Source organism: Fusarium proliferatum (genome assembly GCF_900067095.1).
Source record: "Fusarium proliferatum ET1 genome assembly, contig: FPRO_scaffold003, whole genome shotgun sequence".
Lineage (NCBI taxonomy): Eukaryota > Fungi > Ascomycota > Sordariomycetes > Hypocreales > Nectriaceae > Fusarium > Fusarium proliferatum.
In genome coordinates, this window is record NW_022194792.1 from 2,125,623 (window position 1) to 2,146,578 (window position 20,956).

Sequence of the window (20,956 nt, forward strand, 5' to 3'; positions counted from 1 at the left end):
GCTCGATATTCATATTTCTCGCAACAGCATGCTGTTAACCTCGGCAGCTAACTTATTCGTGCAAGCTACCTAGTAAAGATCGATATGTACTGATCTTGATCTTGATTCCAAACCCGACGAGACGGTTACAGGGATTGTGATATGATATGAGGTGACGCTGATCCACTCTGCAAATCAGCAAATTGGCCAGTTTACGTACAGAGATGAGCATCTATCTACCTTGTCTACGGAGTACGGATAGTGCAGATGGCCTTGCTACTTGTATGTGCTGTACCTCTGCGTGTCCTTCCACGCCTTCTATTATTGGGCGCCAATGGGCGCTGAGCTGAGACACATAAATGTACGGATAGGTACGAATACATACAATCAGAAAACAGAGTATTGGCGAATATGTCAGGCTTCAATTCGCAGCTCACAGTTGCGTATCAAGGCCAGCATTCGTGGGTAAGGTAATTGCAGTAAAGATGAACTTGTGATATTAGGGCCAAGTCCGCCATCTGGCAATCGTTACTGCTCCGGCGGTGGATAAACTGATAATGAATATGACTGCACTTCCGCGGGCATATAAGCGCAACAGGAGATGGCGGAGAAATGGCTCGCCTCACAATTTAGCAATGGAAAATACCTCGCTGTTTGCTAACGTAGCTTAGTCCATTGTTATCTGAGCCGACGCGCCGAGCTCCCTGAACCATGCTAGTTCAAACGATAGAGGCCCTAGAGGAGGGGGAATGGGAGTGGAGGGGAGGGTAAAAGAGAAGACGTGTATGTGGACAGACGTAGGTACCTAGGTTAGTAGCTTGCAGCAGAAGGATACTTGCCATAGCTCCCGTCCGGCCTCCGAGGCCGTAAACGGAGCTGTCTCATCAGGAAAAAAGAAAAAAGAAAAAGAAAAAAATCTAGGTAGCCAGTAACTATGGGACTGCCCTGGACAAAGGGTAGCTCCCAGAGCCTACAGGCACTTAACCTGGCCTGGAGATTTTCCCGGGCTGTCCAATTCAGACTAGGTAGGTAGGTAAGGTAGAATAGTAGAACAACACCACCACCAGCCTCTGAACTACTTTTTTTACTCCATCGCCTCCGCTCAGCTTTGGACTTTTTTCTTGCATTTCTTACACCTTTATACTGCCGGCGACAAGACTTACCATTCATTGATCGGTGTATTCGAATAGACCGAGGCGAATCGAGAACAGGGCTCGGACATAGCAACCACTTTGCACGGTCTTTTCAGCTCCAGCAAGTCGAGGCCTTATTTTTCGCCCCGAACTTAGTACCTAGGCCTTTTCTCAACTTCGACATCGTCATCGTTTTAGCGACCATCCTCAGGCGCAACTCCATATCTTGTATCTTGAGCCTCCTGCAGCCCCCGTACACGACATAGCCGACTCCATCCACGGCACATATCGCTCGCCGTCACTTTTATAGCAGTAATTGCCTCGATACCTCCTCCAGTCGCCAACCTGGCGGCCCTCGAGACCAAGCCTTTCGGCGGAGCATCGGAAGCTGTGGCCGCCATGGCCCAGCCAAGTGCAGACCCAGTCGAAGAATACGAGTGAGCACAACTCAACATCCTCTGACAGATGGACACATACACCCCAGGGCCGCGAAATTGACTGATTTTCGCACAGCTATGAATCTCTTCCGCCCAACTTCTCCCTGCTGCAGAACATGGCAGCAGGCGCCTTTGCCGGCATAGCAGTATGAAAACCCTCCGACAAGCAATACGAGTTATACCGGGCTAATTTTGCGTCTTCCTGCAGGAGCACACTGCCATGTATCCCATTGATGCAATCAAGGTATGCTTCTAACCTGCACTCTCTCTACGCGTTCGTGCATGCTTTGTCGATCTCGAGTCTGACACAATTCTTAGACCAGAATGCAAATCCTCAACCCCAGCACCACACCGGCCTACTCGGGTGTCATTCGTAATACCGTTCAAATTGCCCGCACCGAGGGATTCCTCAGCTTATGGCGCGGCATGTCTAGTGTCATAGTTGGAGCTGGTATGTAAACCACGTCGTGGCCAGGCCTGTTAACCGTTGCTAAAACCACTTAGGTCCTGCGCATGCCGTCTATTTTGCAACATATGAAGCAGTCAAACATGCCATGGGCGGTAACCAGGCCGGTGTACACCATCCCCTCGCTGCTGGTAAATATACAATTTCTGCTCAGTTTGCGATCTGACAGCTACTGACTAAATTTCCGCAGCCACCAGTGGTGCCGCTGCCACTATTGCTAGCGACGCGTTCATGAACCCTTTCGATGGTACGCTCCCTACGCCGCAACCTTTCGAGCACCTAGAACATGACCGCTGACAACCTGTTGCAGTCATCAAGCAGCGCATGCAGATTCAAAATTCGAGCAAGATGTACCGATCCATGCTGGACTGCGCCAAGTATGTCTACAAGTCCGAGGGCCTGGGCGCTTTCTATATCTCGTACCCTACGACACTGTCCATGACAGTCCCCTTTACAGCTCTACAGTTCCTCGCATACGAGTCTATTTCTACCGCCATGAACCCCGCAAAGAACTACGACCCCTTGACACATTGTTTGGCCGGTGCTGTTGCTGGTGGCTTTGCTGCTGGTCTTACCACTCCCATGGATGTCATCAAGACCATGCTCCAGACTCGCGGAACCTCCACTGACCCCGAAGTGAGAAGCGTCAACAGTTTTATCGGAGGCTGTCGCCTATTATATCGAAGAGCCGGTGTCAGAGGCTTCTTCAAGGGTGTGCGACCTCGCATTGTTACCACAATGCCCAGCACAGCCATCTGCTGGTCGGCATATGAGTTTTCAAAGTATGTGGCATAGCTAAATCAAATTGGTAACCGAAGCTAATGTTGAAACCTAACCAGGTCCTACTTCATCAAGCGCAACGATGCCGCCTGAGCATCACATCTAAGTCTTGGAATACTTGGATGACCAGACCTCAACTCTGCATAGATTTGCAACCATATTCGACGCCCTGCGATTATCTTCATGAGAGATGGCTTTGGGAGCGAGGACGCTTTAAAGAGCATGGATATGGGACTGAGACGGCTAAAACGACAACATCCGAAATACTCTTGAACAAAACCCTTTTGATTCGACGCTTCCCCGATACGGCTCGAGCCCTTTATACGGAGGAACTCTACCGACTTTGCAAATGACCACGACCTCACAAAGGACGACGGTCAAATAAGGATCGAGGCAAGCGACGGATCGTGTACATAAAAGAAATATCATCACTTCTTACGAACGAAAAAATCGGAGAGCGGCGACCTGAATGGGAAACGGACGAGTTATTGCTAGTGTTGATTCATGCAGTTAGACAGCGGAAGAGTGTTATGATAGGTTGCCTGTTGTTACTTATGTCAAAATACTAAGCGGATATGCTTTGGCATCATACCTTTTCTAACGGGTCTTGATTCACACATTCATGACCTTGGATCTCGCATAAGCTGTGACTATTCCAATTGGAGCAATAGGTTTGTTCTGTTCCTCAAAGGTGGCAATGCATGTGTGCATTGCGATGTCGCTGTAGCGCCGACGTCGGCGGTGGTGACATTGTACCGAGGCCGAGCAACCACGCTTCATCTGGCTACTAAAAACTAGGCAAATAGATTGACATATTGATTTGACTTGAATATTTGACTTGCGGTATAAACATATAATTCTCAAGGTATACGATCTCACTATATACTGTTCTTGACGAAAGTGAGCGATCCGCGGAAACTCCGACGCCATTAACCCCTATACTCCTGTTGGGAGGACAGCCCCGCGCTTCTTGATCTCTGGGCAAAGATGTAGATACCAGCAAAGACTCCCTCCCGATCAAGCAAAACTGTCTCTGTGGGTTGACCCCTTCGCTATGTAACTCCTCAGTAGTATCTTTTGCAAAACTTCAAAATCTGTCGCGTGCTTCCTAGAATCCAAATGGTTGACCACCGAACTGGAACTTGATATTGGGACCACCACCCCCACCGCCTTGCTGGAACATGAATGGATGACCACCACCACCGAAGGGGTTGCCCTGTCCCTGGAAAGGGTTTGGCCTCTCTTGAGAGTTGGGATCATCGCCACGGTCGAAACGGGCACGTAGCTCGGGGTCGCTAAGAACTTCGTATGCCTCGTTGATGCTGGCCATCTTCTTCTCGGCCTCTTCCTTGGGGATACCTTGTTTGGCGGCCTTGTCAGGGTGGAAGATCTTTGATTGCTTGCGGTAGGCCGACTTGATTTGGCGCTCGTCGGCGTCGTTCTCGACACCAAGCACCTTGTAGTAGTCCTTGGTCTTGCTGCGCTTGAGGGCAATGTGAGCCTTGTTAAGAATTGGGTTGACCTTCTCCTTCAGATCCGGGCGGATCTCGGCGGCCTTCTCAAGGGAAGCAATGGCGGCGTCGTAAAGCTCACTCTTGAGTTGAGCCTTACCCTTGTGTAGAAGACCCCAGAAAGAGTCAGGTTTGAGTTGTAGTGACTCGTCACAGTACTTGGGGGCTTCTTTGTGGCTTGACTACGGCAGAGTTAGTGATATGCAGGGATTGTACAGGCCGAAGAACTCACCTCGGTGTATGCTTGACAAGTCATCTCGACCAAATTCTCCAGAAGCTGGATACGGGCGGTCTTAGGGATGCTCTTGTTCTTCTTAAGCTCCTCCACCTGATTTCGGACATCAGGCACCAAGCCAGAATCATCGGCAGTACCGACCAATGCCCTGCCCGCTGTGGTAGGCTGTCCTCGGCTGAGTTGTCCCTGGATCTTCTTGTATGCTTTCTCGACCTTTTTCTCCTGCTTGTGCAACTTCTTGCAGATCTTGGAATCAGGATCTGACTGAAGACACTTCTTGACTTGTCCAATACCATTCTCCAGGTCACCCAAAGCGTAGAACGAAGTCGCCGAAATGACGATATGGGGAGAAGTGTCGCCAGGCTTCATGTGAAGGACGTGTTGCAGATCGCTGAGAGCAAGTTCGACATCGCCGAGCTCGAAGCGACAGTGCGCTCGGAGTTCACGCAGATGAGGAGATCGACTCGCGACAACGATTGCAGTACCGGCATGGCTGACACACTCTTCCCACTTCCCGCCCTTGCTAGCCATGTCAGCTAGGTGAGCTGCCAGCTTGGCCTCTTCCAGCTCGACAAACTCAGCCGACTTGGGAGCCTTTCCAGCAAGACCGTACTGGGCCTTTGCGGCATCCCAATCTCCAGCCTTGGCACGAAGCCTGGCGAGTTGAAGATGGGCTCCCTCAAAGCCAGGCTTGAGGGACAGGACTTTGTTGAAATCGTCAGTTGCCTGCGAGGTTCGGCCGAGTGAGAGATATGCGGTGGCCCGCTTAAAGAGGGAAAGGTAGTTCGTCGGGTCGCGGGCGATGGCAGCATCGTAGTACACGAGAGCTTCGCTGGTCTCGCCGCGGGACAGATGCGACTGCGCCTTTGTCAAGAGGTTCGAAACAGGGAGATCGGCCGGGATATCTTGCGGCGAAAGGGCGCTGGCAGTTGCGAGGAAGGCCGTAGCAGCCACCGCCAGACCAGCAAGATTGAGATGCATCTTATCTTGATCAAGTTTGTTCCAGTCCAACCGAGTATACTATCGATAGGTCGAGGGGCAAATCGCAGGCGATGTATATATATTGCAATATGCTAGCAGCAATGCATCCACTTCAGTGGGTGCTATAGTTGACGACGAGTACACGACGCAACGATGGCAAAGTCTGCTTGAGTATAGAAGAATAGGGACAGAGGGTTTAGCATTAACAAGGGACAAAAAGGACAACTCAACTTGTTAAAAGAAGCCAACAACCGGAAAAGGCGACACCACTCAACTTAGCCGGGAGAGTTCACGTCTGTCAGCCAGGTACATGGATCAGTCTGGAATGCCATAGGTGGCCACAAGTACTTGTCTACCAATCCAGACGGAACCCCCCAAGCTCGGGCCCGAGCCTACATGTCTAGCATGTTCTTCCTGCAGGAATTAGTGGCGGGCACTATAACTTAGTACACTCAGGGACCGAATCATTTCTGCAACAGCAGTTTGCAGGGGTTCCCACCTCCAAATCAATCAATTGACAGGGACTCGACCCTGCAGCTAAGCTAGGGCCAGTGGAGGTTGTTTGTTCTGTGGCGTCACCGTCACGACCGCTATTGATTGATTGATTAGGTTGTTTTTGTTGATGCACCTCAAACTTGGAGACTTCCACACCAAACCCGCTCCTTGATTCACGTCAGAGACATTTATTGACCTGTCCTCTCACGCACCCAGCCATGGCGCATCACCGTCTCCTCAGCCAAGATTCGGCCATTTTCTCTCCGTCGGTTGCTCGTATCGCGGCTTCCACCGCCCGCGATTGGTCCTATATTGACGCCTGGCTCTCATCCAAATTTCATCCTCGACCAGTCCCGTCTTTCGAGCGCAATAACAACACTCTCAAAGTCCTATTAGCCCTCGCCTCTGTCAACGAAGCTGCCGATGATGAGCGTAATCTGGTAGCCAAGTCTGAAGCAACTGCTTTGCAGGAGCTCACCGACTCCGAGAGGAAGATCGACAAGACCAGCCGGCCACTCAGGGAAGGCCTCATTGAAGCCGTAGAGCACAACTTGCCTACCGACGGCCACACCGCTCTTGATGCCATGGCCAATATGGCTCTCCAATTCGGAGTCGCTTTCCCAGAGCCCGACACACTAGGTCAGCGCATGTGCCAACTTCAGGCAGGCATCCATGACGCTGAACAGATGAAGGCCCGCGTCGAGGTTCTCCATAAACATATAGACGACGAAGCCGCTCGTGTAAAGGAACTTCTCAAAGAGCTCCAGCGAGACGACTATCAGCCTCCGGCACATTTGGCCAAACAGAACCTCGACATGCAGCGCAAGGTCAAGGCATTGTCCGCCAAACTACCTGAGCTTCAAGACAAGGTTGCTGCTCTGGCTGCATCCGCCGACACCTCGCACCCAACCATTGCCGACCTTGCTCGCGACGAGCAGGCATACTTGTCAGTGTTGTCACGAAAGAAGGAGCTTGACCTCCAGCTGGCCACGTTTCAAGGTCTTCCTAGCAATCCAGATGTGGCCAGAGCAGAACTTGAAGAGCTTCGAGATCAGCTACGTTCCGTAGAATCGCAGCGCGATGCTGTCTTTGAAGGCTTAGTGGAACGTGAAAGTCCTGTTAAGCGACGACGCTGAGTTTGTCTTATTTGATCCTTGGCCTGATGCTATACATCAATGAACCTGAACACTATCAACTCTACTTCCATATCAAGTCGACACACAAGACAAATAACGCTCAGTACCTATATAACCAAACTGAAATCAGTCGCTATGGGTTTCGCCGCCCTTTACCTGCCACGGCGCCACCCAATCTTCCAAACTGTCTACCCAGCCCGATTCTTTTGGCCGGCACTGGGGGAGCGGGTGCTGGCTCTTTCTGGGGAATCGTTTGCAAGCCGACACCCCGTGTCTCCTTGCCTTTGACGTCTACCGCTCCGTCGCCAATGCGGAGTTCACTGACCCCCATTGGTGGGACTTCGTCACCGTCCATGTTGTTCTGACGCTGCGCGCGTCTAGCTCGTTCCTGCACACTTCGGAACTTTTCCAGGAGTTCAACCCATCGTATATTCCCCTCTTCCCTGCTCTTGAGTCGATTGGGTCTGTCAAAATTGGAGCTGCTTGTAGTTGGAGGAGCCCTGTCCACAGGTTAGCTTGCCACAAAAGCCAGTACATGCCACTGGGAGTTCAGAGCTAAGCAATCCTTGCCCAACACGCCCACAGTAAAGTAATCTTCAACTTACGTTCGAGGTGCCGCATGTAGATAACCAATAGAGCTGACGCTGTTGAGTCTGTTCTTCAGCGCAGCAAATGCCGAGGACTGCGGTAGAAGCATGAGAATGCCATACATGCACTTGTATAAGTATGGGTACTTCTCAGGTTCCAGGAGTTGTAGTCTTAAGTCTGGGCGGGGTTGTTAGTTCGTGTACGACAAGTGGATGATGGAGACTACGCTTACAAGTGAAGACGGGTGACTCAATGAGCTGTACTAGCTTATCTACTTGTATGAGCATGTTGACTGTCATGTCCAATTCACCGCTGAAGCGCGTCAGTTTGAGTAGCATGTTCTGTTGCGCCCGGGCTTACAAGATCTGCAGCAAGTTGTAAGCTTGCTCATAGGCCTGGGCGAGCAAGCAAAGTGAGAAGGTGGCGACAGCATTATAGCACCATGATCGAAACAATGCCACAAATAGCGTTTGACCATCCTTGAAGTTGTCAGCATTCTTGTCTTGAATTGTAGCCTAGGAGGCGTTCCCCTACCTTTGTTTCAAGGTTTCGTAATCTTTTTCGAACGTCTGCTAGCTGTGGAGCAGTAATGAGGTTGTTGTTAAGGTTTTGCACCATTATGCTTGCAAATTCGACGTCTTCCTCTTTCTCGATGCAGTCTGCTAGTGTCCTGTAAATCCTCTCCGGGCTCAGGCTTAAACACAGTTGCCGAATGATGAGATTTCCTCGAGTTTCAAGCAGCTTTCGATCTGTTGAGAAAAGCTGTAAGAGATTGACCATGAAATTTGCAAAGTAGTCGTCCTCTGTATTCCTTGAGATTTGTGAGAGAAGCTGAAGATCCTTGGTTACTACGGCGTCTGAGGGATCGGATAATGTCTTCAGCAATGCTGGGAATGTGCCATCATTGAAAGCGAGGACCTTTCGGGGAGCTTTCCTGTGCAGCATAATAAGCCACGTCAAGGCGGCCACCCGGGTCGCTTCATGGTCGTTGAGGAAGAGGAGAGTCAGAGAGTTGACGGCGGCGGCATAGTCCAGATCGGCTTGTGTCTGCGTAATGTTGATATCAGCGGGAGTCGATATCGAGCGGCCTTGAGCAGGCGTGGGACTACGGAGATCGAGGTCTCTGGAGCTTGATAGAGATGCCCTGTTGCTGTTGTTGCCCTCGGCCCCCTTTTCTCCGGGAACTGGAAGTCGAGAGGTTGAGAGATGTTGAGGCGGCTGAACAGGAGGTGGCGGTTGACTCAACTCCGAGTCGTCTGAGAGTGAAACGACATAGTCCATCAGGCATGTGTTGACCCGGGTTGCTGCTTGATGAATGGTTTCTTTGGTGCTAGCCATAGCTGGGAGCATATGGGCGAGGATCTTGGGCGTAAAGGGAAGGACTTCTTCGGGGCAAATATCTAGAAATTCAACAACCCATCTTAGTGACTCGAGGAGACAATCCTCCTCTGATGTCATATTAGCCGTCGTCCAAGGAACTTCAAGGATAACAAACCTAGCGGAGAATCGAGGGTGGCAGTAAGTATCTGAAGAATCTCCTTGTAATTTATCTCGACATCTTGTCCAGGAATCCAATCCTCTCCACTATCTTCATCGTCATCGAGTGCGGCGTCTGAGTCGAGCTCATCTCCTTCCTCAAAGTCAGGGTTTATCGATTCGCTATCGATCGAGTCTTGTCGTTTCCGCTTGGCGCCCTCTTTAGACCGTTTGCTTTCCAAGATGCCCTTCTTTATACGCGCGATGCGCTTGATCTCGTTCAAAAACTTATCCAAGCAGGTTTGTGTGGCAACCCTCACATCCGAATTCTGGTCGGAAAGGAACTTGAGAAGACCTCCAAGGAAGTCCGGGAGATATGTGACGAGCTCCAGGTCGGGTATAGAATCTAGCAACGTAATCCATCCCACGAGGAACTGCCGAGTGAAGGGATTAATAACCCAAATGCGCTCTTTCAGGAGTGGAATGAAGCGAGGTAGGGAGAACGCCGTCGGCAAGTGAGAGTTCTCGCCCAGCGATACCTTATCATCGCCATCGAACTCTGGCGGTGCCTCGAGAATAGAGACGTATGAAGCAGCAGACTCAGATACAATATCTTTTACAAGTCGATCCAACAGTTCCGCTCCGTTTTTGACTGACAGCTCCGAGTCCGCCCCAAGCTGGCAAGCCCAGCATATCAGTATGGTTGACTTATCAAATGTGAAGCCCGGAGGGGAGAACATACCTTGCAAAGCTGATCAAAGATACTATTAAAATACACCAATATTTCTCCCTTTGCAACCTTGGCTATATTGTACATGGCCTCGCAAGCATAATACCTTACTCTTGCATCTTGGTCGGTGAAACATGCCAGGACAGGGGGAACAATCTTGGCGAGATATCTGGGTAGCTCCTGGCTTGTAAGTTAGATATAGACTCTTGGAGAAGACTGAGGTACTGGATCTCTTCTGAGAAGGCATCCAGCATTGAAACGAGAAGATGCCGTAGGTTGAAACGTACTGGACCAAGGGCAATAGCGGCGGCAGCGAGGCCTATCAAGCCGCCATTTCTGGCATGAGGCTGATGCACAGCGTACGCATAGTCGTTGCAAAGCTGCTCCAGAATATCATGAACTCGCTGATAGTCCTTGACACTGACTAAATCTCGAATAACACGTTCAAGCCTGTGGTATGAAAGTCAGCATTTGCATCTATGAAGCTTGAAAGCAATGGTATTAAGTCGTCGGACCGAGGTGTGACCTCTTGGCGAAGATGAAAGCAGAGCGCTATCAAGAAAATTGCTGAGAATATAATGGATATATATGATGGGAAGTGAGACATACTCCAGAGCCCCGATCTTACGTTTGTCGTAGAGCTTATCATTAAGGGCACGCTGGATGTTGGCATCCATAGCTGTAGCTCATTCACATCGTCCGCTAGGCGCGACGAGATAGCGGTAGGTACGTAGCTTGCTTGCTGGCTCAGTGGAGGTAGATGGGGTGACAGATTATCTAATGATGTCAGAATAAGAACGAACGAGAATCCCTCATGTGGTAAAGAAAAGTAAGGGAGAGCTTAGTTTAAGCTTGGAGTTGTTGTCGTAGGTAGGAATTAAGTTCCAAAGTGGTTGGCTCGTTTGTGATGGAGCAGGGAATCTTGCTTCCTTCCACGCACTGTATGGTAACCTGGACAGGGAAGGAGTAGCCCCACGAGTCTCGACTTTTGGGGGACGTCCACCTTTTAGGACTTTGTACTCCGTGCTCGTGATCTGACGTACCTACGTACCTGGTACCTACCTAGGCCTTCGGACGCGTCTACTTTTGTGTTTCGACCTGTCGAACCTTGAGATTGAGTTTCATTTGTTTGTTGATTATGCGTAGAAAAAATCTAGAAGAGTACGTACTTGCTATTGATCGTTAATTCTACCTTATCAGCTTGCTGCCTGTATGAATGAGACTCCCACTAACTCTCATCAAATCCGAAATCAATATATACTCTACTCTTATACCATCATCAGGGTCAATAACAAGTCCATTCTAGGACATGCATAATCATATCAACCTGCATCAAGATCGGAATGTCGTTCTCATGAAATATGCACGCGTCCACGAATTAAACGCCTTAAGGCTTTATGCTTTCTGCCCCTCATCATGACCCCTCGTGCGACAAATCGACGTCACTCAACTACCACCACTGGCCCATGTGATGGGCGGCAAGCCCGGTTCTTCATCTACCCAATGCTAACCTTGAAGCCTCAAAGGAACTCCTTCGGCGAGGCTAAGGGCACATTTCATCACCACTACAGCTTACAACTCACCATGTGACCAAGGCTTACTGAGGTTAATCAGAGGCCTCAAATCTGTGATGCCCAAACAACTTCTATCATCTGGAGAGAGCCAGACGTTACTCCAATAGCTAAATCAAAAAGCTCAATTCCCCAGATGACCCAGCAAGAAATTCGATGCTCGCGAGCTGTGCCATAGGTCGCACACGCAAGGCACTTATTTCCCCCCAAACCCAAGTCTCACAACTCCGGACTTTATGAGCTTCTAGACCAAGACTTTGTCCACACGCTGCCCGGTGGAGAGCAGAGTTTGCTTCCAACATAGGTACTAAGTCAACAATTACACCTTGTAGCAGTGACACATCTCAATGTCTAAGACAATATCACGATTGTTGACGAGAAGAGAAAGTAAGACAGAAATATTCATAAATTCATCATTACACCTCACAAACGATCTAGCATGACAGTCCGTATCGGTCTAATCTAAGCAAAGCTTTTGACGATTTTGCAAACAGAAACCGGCGCATATATATACAGCAAAATGCCAGTCTGTCGGTCGTGTTTCGTCTAATGGTGATGGCCTGAAAGGTCCCCATTCTGAATCACCTGCTGGCACTTAGCAAGGATGGCCGCCTGTCGGGAAACCTCTGCCAGCCTTCCAATAACCTGCTGGTTGCCGTTGGCGAACCCATACAACGCGTAAGGGATGTTGACCTCGTTACAGAACTCCTGGACGAGCTTCTGTGTCGCACGCAGATTATGGCGCGGTACGCGAGGGAAGAGATGGTGAATAACCTGGAACTGAAGTCCTCCATGGAAGAAGTCAAGCCACTCAGGACAATCAATGTCCATAGTGGTTCGGAGCTGTCTCTGTGGGAACGACTCCTGAGGTCCCAGTTCAACTGTGCTCATGGCAAAGTGAGACAGGACAATCTGAACATGGAGAGGCGAGGCGGTGATGTTGCTGATCATGACAAAGTAGAATCGGGTCCAGTTGTCAGGGAGGAGATTGTATACCAGACCATAGCCGAACCAGGTCCAGAAGAAAACCTGTCCAATGATCTCAAGCCACCAGATAACCAAGCCAGGCCCCTTCTTTGGACCTCGGCCCATGATGAGGTGGTCCCATGAGAGTCGGTAGAGGTTGAAACGAGCCAGTGCAAGTAGTGGGTAGTAAGTCCAGGCCTGAACTCTAAGCAGAACTTTTGCCACAGCATCATAGGCCATGACTCTCTCGTAGTATGTTGATCTCAAGCTGCCTAGAAGACGGTGAGAGACGGCAAAAAGAGGCATGTGCTCAATATCAGGGTCGTGCTCCGGCGCATTGGTAATAACGTGGTGCACGTTGTGATTACGCTTCCACCATCCTATCGACAAACCTCCCATAAAGTCGGCGATCAGGGCTCCGATGCAAGAATCAATGAGGTAGCTATGAGTGATACCCATATGCCCAGCATCGTGGACTGTGAATGAGAGTTGATGCCAAAGGGCGCCCAGAAGAAAGGCACTCAGAGCGTACCATTCGTGGCGGAGACAGGAAGCTGAACCGACCGCCAATGCAGTGTATCGAATGAATTCGATTCCATAGGCCTTGTAGTTGCAGTTGTAAAGCCCTGTGTCGTAGACCTTCTGGTGGAGCTCGCGATATTTGGCAACGATCGTAGCTTGTGTTTCCTTGTCGGGAGGAGGGTACTTGTCGAGGTCGAGGCTGATATGTTCGCGAGTAATGGTATCAAGATACGACATGCCATCAAGATCTGGCTCTTCTACGCTAGAAGCAGATGATATCGAGGACGCCCGAGCTCCGTCCTTTTTGCTCGTCTTTCGCTGTCTTGCCCCGGCGGTCTCTTCCTCGTCGAAGACTGGTGATGGGACACGAGTTGACGGAGCGCTCGAGTCTTGGTCTTTGTGGGATTCCCCCTCGGCGTTAGCTCGTTCAATTTCTTCGTGTGTACGGTAAACGCCTCCCTGGATAGGCGGCAGGAAGTTCTCCCAAGTTCCTTCAATCCGACCGATGCGATAGCGCAGGACTTTCTGGCGTGTCTCGAAACAGTGTAGACTACTCGGCAGATTAGCATTGACCCCGTAGACGCAGGATTTGTTTGTAGCCTACGCATCGATTTCATCAGAAGCATCCTTGCCCACCATGTGAAGCATAGCCTTATCACCTCCGGGGTGATAGGGCATCCAAGCATCCATCTTAATGACTTGGTTATGGAATATAGTGACATGCTTGCCTTGAGCGATCAAGGCTTCAACCTCGTCCCTGGTCATAAGCTTTGGTGTCTTCTCCGGCGCATTACCTGCCACAGGCGGCAGGCCTGTAACGACAGCACTATGGGCCATAGTGAAGGGCAGAATGAAACAGAGGAAAGAATACCTCAGACAACAAAACTGCTAGAAAGAGTGTGGAGGACTCTGCTGCACCCAACAACAGAATTGTCCAGGGCTGGGTGTCTCCAAGCGAGGGATGAATGGGGGAGTGCCCGAGGTTTAAATGTGCAAGTTAAAAAGGGGCCGATTTCAGCTTGCGGTCGAATCATATGCAGCTCAATTCACCGCATCTTATCAGTTCCTTCAGCGAAGTGCGTGCCTTTTCCTAGCTCCGGCAGTGGTGGAGCGGCGCAGCTGGTAGCACACCTCACTTCTGTCAAAGTGGCCCGATCTCCGCTGCAACAGAGGGGCTCCAGCTATGATTTACCCCGCCACCAGTTGGAAGGCCGCCTTCAACAAAGGGCCCTTGTCAACATGGACTTCCAAGCTTCCATCTCGTACATCCCTAGGCCCCTGATATCAGCAATTACTGTTACAAAAGGCTCCGTCGCTGCATACGCAAGTCTCTGTCCCTGAGTCTAGGCACCCAAATTAGATACAGGCAGCGGCGACTCAATCGAGACACAGGATCTCCAACCTGGTGGAGATATACAGAGCAAAGCAGCGTGGATCATCAATACCATGTTGCTTTTGATCAGTGGCAACGATTGACATCCGTATTTCCGCTATTGTGAAGCCCTTCGGGTTCCTTAGACCCCGGATTCACCGATTGGTGAGCTCAGATGCTTTGCATTCTCCATCACTCACAACAGCATGGCTCAATTGGTCCTTTCACTGCCAGCTACAACTCAAAAAGTGTCGATAATAATAACGGGTTTGGGGAACATCAACTACCTATATTCATATTCCTCAGCGCTAGCCAGATCCCTAGCTGGCTCCTGGTCGAGAATGAGCTGATCTGGTGTATCCCCTCACAAGAACCTTTCGACTTGAACAACCTTGTAAATCCACCGTTGCAAACGGGTTCGGGGCTAGTGTCCCTCGAGGGGCCTGTGTGAGTTGAAGTTGTTCGATTTGCATTCTCGAATTCGTATTCGATTCGTTCGAGTAACTAATAGGTTCATGAAAATGAGAATAATATCGGAATGGAGCGCTGGTCTCACCGATCTATTTCTCCCTTTCTTGGTTTTTGTTCTCAATACTACACAGTTTTTGAATACTTTGATCTAAAGCTTGTCCTGACTAACATGGTACATCAACTTTTGTAAAAGAGTCAAGGGTTTATTTAGCCAGTCGATTCGAAAGAGAGACTTTGATATTCATCATATATTCTGTGTTCTTCTTTCACGCGGTGCAAATAATCTTGGAACGCAAGCAACGCATCCTGCCGTGTGATTTCCAGGCATCATGCTTGAACAGACAGAATTATTACTAATTTACACAACCCAGAGTCCCAAATGCCCCGGGCTCTATCCCGTTCGCACTATCCTGTTGATGCCTCCTCTTGACTCTGTGTCATCTTTTTCATTATGTTCCTCAAGCATTGCTTAGAAGTGGATGGCCTTGGCGTGAGTGGCCATGGCAGCCTCCTTGAAGGCCTCGGCAAGTGTGGGGTGAGCGTGGCAGGTTCGGGCAATATCCTCACTGGAAGCACCATATTCGAGAGCCAGAGTACCCTCAGCGATCATCTCGCCAGCGTTGGGGCCGATAATGTGAACACCGAGAATGCGGTCAGTCTCGGGATCAGCGAGCATCTTGACCATACCCTCAGTGTCCTGGTTGGTCTTGGCTCGAGAGTTGGCAACGAAGGGGAAGGTTCCGACTCGGTAAGGGATGTTCTGGTTCTTCAGGTCCTGCTCACTCTGGCCGACCCAGGCGACCTCAGGATGGGTGTACATAACGGAGGGAATGGCACCATAGTTGACATGACCGTAACCCTTCTTGATGTACTCGACAACGGCAACAGCTTCCTCCTCAGCCTTGTGGGCAAGCATAGGGCCGAAGGTGACATCGCCAACACATCGGATGTGGGGGATCTTGGTTCGGTACTCGGAGTCAATGATGACACGGCCACGGTCGTCAGCCTCGAGGCCAATGTTCTCAAGGCCGAGGCCGCCGGTGTAAGGTCGTCGACCAATGGCAACGAGGACGACGTCGGACTCGATCTAGAAGTGTTTGTTAGAACTGTAGGTAAAACAATTGGATTTGATACACATACAGATTCGGGCTTGCCACCCTTAGCGGAGTCAACCTCCAGCTTGACCTTGTCGCCAGACTTGTCGCCACTGACAACCTTGGTGTTGAGCTTGAACTCGAGACCCTGCTTCTTGAGGATCTTCTGGGTGTTCTTAGCGATCTCAGTGTCCATACCGGGGCCACCAATCTGGCCAAGAAACTCGACAATTGTGACCTTGGAGCCAAGTCGCGACCAGACAGAGGCCATCTCGAGGCCAATGATACCACCACCAATGACGGTCATGGTCTCAGGGACCTGCTCAAGAGCGATAGCACCAGTGCTGGTGATAACACGCTTCTCGTCGATCTCAAGACCGGGGAAAGGAGTGGCCTCGGAACCAGTAGCAATAAGAATGTTCTTGCCGCGAACGCTGGTCTCACCGCCCTCGTTGAGGTCGACCTTGATCTCATGCTCGTTGACGAAAGAACCAGCACCCTTGATGTACTCGACGCCGTTCTTCTTGAAGAGGTACTCGATACCCTTGGTGAGACCGCTGACGGAAGTCTCCTTGGCCTTCATGAAGTTGGCCAGGTTAAGCTTGACCTCGCCGACCTCGATACCGCGGGCCTTGGTGTCGTGGAGGATCTGGTGGTAGAGATGCGAGTTGTTAAGGAGAGATTTTGAGGGAATGCAGCCGACGTTCAAACAGGTACCGCCGAGGGAGCCACGCTTCTCAATGCAGGTAACCTATAGGAAGATGAAAAGATCTGGTCAGCCAATTCTGTCCGCTTAGTGGTTCCCCATATAAAACCAACCTTCATGCCCTCTTGTCCAGCCTTGATAGCAGCGACGTAGCCAGCAACGCCGCCACCGATAACAACGAGATCCTTCTCCTCTGCAAGAAATTCTGGTCAGCGGGTTGTTCGGCGTGGTGTTCCGACGAGCTCGGAGGCAACATACCAGCTGAAGAGGCATATCCACGGCTGAATCGCGACAGCGAGGAGGAAGCGACGACACTGGGGAGCCTATCGATCAGGAAGACACATTGTTAGTCGGCGAGCCATATTTGCCTCGATGACGGATTGGTCCCAACAGAAGCGGGCTTAAACAAGCTTCTCCTGGATCCATTTGTCGCAAAGCGCATTGTGGTATTAACGTACGTGGACTTCTGGAAAGCCGGGCGAGCAACAGCTCGTGATATTAAGCGACTGGAAAGCATGATGTGGGTTGTGTGGGAAAGACAATGGAGGACAGACGGATTGTGGAGAGGAAGGGGGAGGATGAGGTAGAAAAAGTCGACGAGGTTCAGGTTGAGGCGTTGCCGCAACAAAGCTCGTCCGCCGTCTAAAAAGCACAGCCCTGGGCAGTTCAAGTCCAGTAAGGCAAAGCACTGTAATGCACTACAGGGAGCTTCGGCAAAGAGAAGCCCGCCCGTCTATCAGGTAATTTTTTCCTGGACGTCAGCCGACACGTTGACACGATTGGTCATTTCTTCGGTGAGGGGGCCACCTACAGCACCCTCACCTCCCCTCCGCGTGCCCCGTAAAGCTTTTGCTAGGTCTCGTTGGAGAAAACTGCCCCCTGGATATATATCTCCGGTCCCGTTGTCGAATGGCATTGCATTATATCTCCAACTTTTGGATCGGTTCCCGGTTTCAGTGGTGGTTCACGCTGAGTCATGCCTGGGAATTCGGGCATTTAGTCCCAACGCACGCCGAAACGGTTCTCCCCAAAGACTGATGTTGCTCCCAACCACAACTTATCCCGCCTCTTGCACCTCCGAGGACCCGTTCCTACCCGGTCGCCGGACGTCAATTGCCCCTCGGGATGCCGACGTCACTGGAAGATAAAGCCGCTCATATACGGAGTACATTGCCGGTTCACCGAGATAGATGATTGCTAATAAACATCATGAGTCTGGACTCTGGACTGAATCAGGCCGCGGAACTTTGTAATACTGTCGCCTCCCTGAATTATCTATGACTCTTATCCCATATCCTACACTTCTATTGCCGCTGGGCGCACAATAATCTGCGCCTTCTCGCAAACGCCCTCCAGCTTTTGCGACTCCTTTGCGCTGACCAATTTCGTCCTCCGGACCTTCTTCCGTATCATCCAATGTATACCAGCAGCCAAGCCTGGCAAGTCTCGGGCAACACCAAAGATCTTCTTTAGCTTCATATCTTCCTCTGTGCTCTTCTTCTTGCTCCGGCATTCCTTCAGAAGAGCAATTATGAATAGCTGGACAAACATCGATGTCCAGTGGTTCGCCTCAGGAAGTTCTAGAGGCTTCAAGATGGCAATATTCAGTGTTCCATCCGCAACAAGTGCCGCATAGAACTTGGCCACATTGGCGATGCGTCTCTCATCTTTCATGCGCTCAGCATCAGCCGACTCATCCTCCTCAGGAGCTTCGCCGAACATGGATTCTCCGAGACTCCTAAAGATTTTCCATAATCGATCTTGGATCGCAAACCTGATTCGGCTGTTACTCAGACAGGCCTTTCCTCCCACAAGAGCGTAGTAGGGGTTGTATTGCATTTCGCTGCCTACACATTGCACTAAGACAGTGGCGAGGGCCAATTGGTCATCCTTCTTGAGCCGCAGGTTGACAAATTGTCTGTAGGCGTGCTCAAAATTGGATGCCGTCATCAATGCTGTGAAAATCGCAATCTGGGCCGTTCCACTCAACCCTTGAGCGCGAGCCTTTTTTGGGTAATCAGGCAAAACGATGTCCATGTCCTCATGATCGCTCATTTCAGCATCAGATACATGCCCCTTTTTGCTTTTATCTAGGAGAGTTGTTGGTACACTGGCACCAACCAACCACCATTTACCTCGTGTCTCAGCTCCCTCAATGTCGACCAAGCCTACGCCCATAGGAGCAAGCCCATCGAGCCGTCGCGACTGAGACTTGAGCTCCCCGAGACGCTTCTTCATGCGTTGTACATGTTCTGAGACAACAGTAAAGTCCAAGCCTCGGGCCTTCTTTTTGCCCTTGGTGAGGTCGGTGATGGTTTCAACCATGAACTTTGTGCGAGCTGAGATATTGGTGTAGCCCACTTTCGAGACGGACTGGTTAAGGACCCCAGAGACGTGCTTCAGTGATTGCTGATCATCCTGCTTCAACATTCTGCCAGCCATGCGGCATATTCGCAGAAGAAGTTCGACGTTGATCTCATTCAGGTCGCTGAGAAGTCTCTCCATGTAATCAAAGATGATCTTGCAAGTGACAACCTCGAACACGTAAAGTTGTGAAAGCAGTGTCAAGATATTCGAAGCTTCCTTTTGAATAGCGGATTCAGCGTTTTGCCCCTTGCTCGCTTGCTCATAGTGACTGCCAAAATCTTCCACGATACGGCGGATTAACACTGAACCAAAACTCGACCCAATAAGCCGGTATATGGCAGCGGCAAATCCACCGGTGAGGACAAAGAACTGATCAGGGAGGCTCTCCGGCTTGGAAATCTGAGCCACGATCGCATCCGTGATAACATCTGTCACATCACCACGTGCATTGTTTTGGTAAAGCTCCTCCACAGACTTGACAATTGACAAGATGTTGGCATCTGTAAGACGATTGATCAAGCCTTGAACTTGTTTCCTAAGTCGACTTTTGCGCTCCTCTTCTGAGTTTGCGGCTCTGCGTAATGAAGGAGGGACGTATTTCGCAACCGTAACTCCAGTAGTGGGCGCGACATAGGGGTTCTCTCTCTGTCGCGGTTGAGCCGGCGTGGTGTCTGTAACATCATCCTCGTCGTCGTCGTCGAAACCGCCGAATGGCTCGTTATCAAAGTCACCTCCAACTTCATCGTCTTCATCCGTGAGGTCCATGTCTTCGTCGTCATCTCCAGATTCGTCGTCCAAGCCCGTATCATCATCTCGTTCCTCATCTTCGGGCACGTCGCGGACCCTTTGTCGGCCTGCAGGCTCTACTGTCTTTCTTCGCTTGGATGCCAGCCAATCATCATATTCACTTTTCCTCTTTTTATTGTCATTGTCGTTGTCGCTGACGTCTTCTTCACCGCTAAGATTCGCTAGAAGATCGCCAAGGCCATCCTCCCTGAAAGACTGAGGTAGTGATTTTCTTCCCTTCTTGATACCTAGCTTTCGCTCAAAGGCCTCAATCTCGGCGTCGTCCTGGGCCAGTCTCTCCTGCACGGCGTTCGAAACACCCTTCTTCCCACTCTTTGCTTTTGTGTTCTTTTTCTCTTCCTCTTCCTCGTCTTCTTCGTTGTCGTCTTCTTCGTCGTCCATCAGGTCATCCAAACCATCGTCTTCGTCCAACGAAACGTCTCCCGCATCGTCCTCATCCTCGTCTTCGAGATCATCTTCATCGTCGCTAACCTGCTTTGGAGATCGTGACTGAGACTTGTTCACCTGTTCCTTCCTCTGCGTTGTGTTTGGCCTTCTCTGAGCATGATTTATATGCTGTGGCCGCTGTGGAGTTGCTCTTGCATAGACGTGGGTTCGCTTCTGTACCCGTTGCGCTTTACGTTGCTCTTTTCTTGATAACTGTTGTCCCGCTCTCCTAGTTCCATTGCGCTGTGGTTTGGGTTCTGGAACATCCAAGCCCATACGCTTGAAAAGTTTCTGCTGGAGCTCTGGCGCGGACGTCATCTTGCCGGAAGTATAGCGGAAGAAAAACACCGGGATGCTGCAGGGTTACAATCCTGCAGTTGACTGAATTTTAAGCAACGATCTGGATCCTTGATGGTGGTTGTGCCTAATTTAGCAGGCGGTCAGAGAATAGTATTGCGATTCTGGCGATATCTTCTCGAAATCTTGTCGCAATACTGGTCTGAGAATTGTAGATGGCATGGACCATTATGCGAGTTCTCCTTTAGGATTGAATAAATACGCACTGAGTCTTTCAAGTCTCTTTCACCAGCTCAGAGGTGATGCAGAAAAGAAAGGATATTCTGCCGGCAGAAAATATCTTCTAATTGGAGGTTTCGAGAGACTAAGAGGTACCTGAGTGGCAGTGAGTCGCTCACTAAAGCTCAGGT

At 50.4% G+C, this 20,956-nt stretch overlaps 7 protein-coding genes across 7 annotated transcripts; 2 read left to right on the forward strand and 5 right to left on the reverse strand.

Moving 5' to 3' along the window:
- Positions 1-1,511: 1,511 nt before the first annotated feature.
- On the forward strand, positions 1,512-2,888 carry FPRO_06355 (related to MRS4-Protein of the mitochondrial carrier family (MCF)-unknown function; the record flags this gene model as incomplete). Its single annotated transcript, XM_031228741.1, has 8 exons — positions 1,512-1,549; positions 1,626-1,695; positions 1,758-1,793; positions 1,868-2,000; positions 2,054-2,146; positions 2,206-2,262; positions 2,326-2,797; positions 2,855-2,888. 8 exons carry the CDS (start codon positions 1,512-1,514, stop codon positions 2,886-2,888), a joined length of 933 nt encoding a protein of 310 aa, XP_031079047.1.
- A 1,015-nt stretch (positions 2,889-3,903) lies between these two features.
- FPRO_06354 (uncharacterized protein) lies at positions 3,904-5,522 on the reverse strand (the record flags this gene model as incomplete). Its single annotated transcript, XM_031228742.1, has 2 exons — positions 3,904-4,488; positions 4,539-5,522. 2 exons carry the CDS (start codon positions 5,520-5,522, stop codon positions 3,904-3,906), a joined length of 1,569 nt encoding a protein of 522 aa, XP_031079048.1.
- Positions 5,523-6,235: 713 nt separating this feature from the next.
- On the forward strand, positions 6,236-7,153 carry FPRO_06353 (uncharacterized protein; the record flags this gene model as incomplete). Its single annotated transcript, XM_031228743.1, has 1 exon — positions 6,236-7,153. One exon carries the CDS (start codon positions 6,236-6,238, stop codon positions 7,151-7,153), a length of 918 nt encoding a protein of 305 aa, XP_031079049.1.
- A 133-nt stretch (positions 7,154-7,286) lies between these two features.
- FPRO_06352 (putative enzyme activator VAC14) lies at positions 7,287-10,624 on the reverse strand (the record flags this gene model as incomplete). Its single annotated transcript, XM_031228744.1, has 9 exons — positions 7,287-7,653; positions 7,759-7,918; positions 7,974-8,053; positions 8,102-8,220; positions 8,276-9,189; positions 9,237-9,894; positions 9,960-10,127; positions 10,235-10,397; positions 10,557-10,624. 9 exons carry the CDS (start codon positions 10,622-10,624, stop codon positions 7,287-7,289), a joined length of 2,697 nt encoding a protein of 898 aa, XP_031079050.1.
- A 1,440-nt stretch (positions 10,625-12,064) lies between these two features.
- Positions 12,065-13,843, reverse strand: FPRO_06351 (putative delta 8-sphingolipid desaturase; the record flags this gene model as incomplete). The annotated part of the gene is made up of 2 exons (XM_031228745.1): positions 12,065-13,556; positions 13,611-13,843. 2 exons carry the CDS (start codon positions 13,841-13,843, stop codon positions 12,065-12,067), a joined length of 1,725 nt encoding a protein of 574 aa, XP_031079051.1.
- Positions 13,844-15,318: 1,475 nt separating this feature from the next.
- FPRO_06350 (putative LPD1-dihydrolipoamide dehydrogenase precursor) lies at positions 15,319-17,166 on the reverse strand (the record flags this gene model as incomplete). The annotated part of the gene is made up of 5 exons (XM_031228746.1): positions 15,319-15,936; positions 15,990-16,694; positions 16,763-16,842; positions 16,908-16,972; positions 17,108-17,166. The coding sequence occupies 5 exons, from the start codon at positions 17,164-17,166 to the stop codon at positions 15,319-15,321; spliced, it is 1,527 nt and encodes a 508-aa protein (XP_031079052.1).
- A 779-nt stretch (positions 17,167-17,945) lies between these two features.
- Positions 17,946-20,567, reverse strand: FPRO_06349 (uncharacterized protein; the record flags this gene model as incomplete). The annotated part of the gene is made up of 1 exon (XM_031228747.1): positions 17,946-20,567. One exon carries the CDS (start codon positions 20,565-20,567, stop codon positions 17,946-17,948), a length of 2,622 nt encoding a protein of 873 aa, XP_031079053.1.
- Positions 20,568-20,956: the final 389 nt, after the last annotated feature.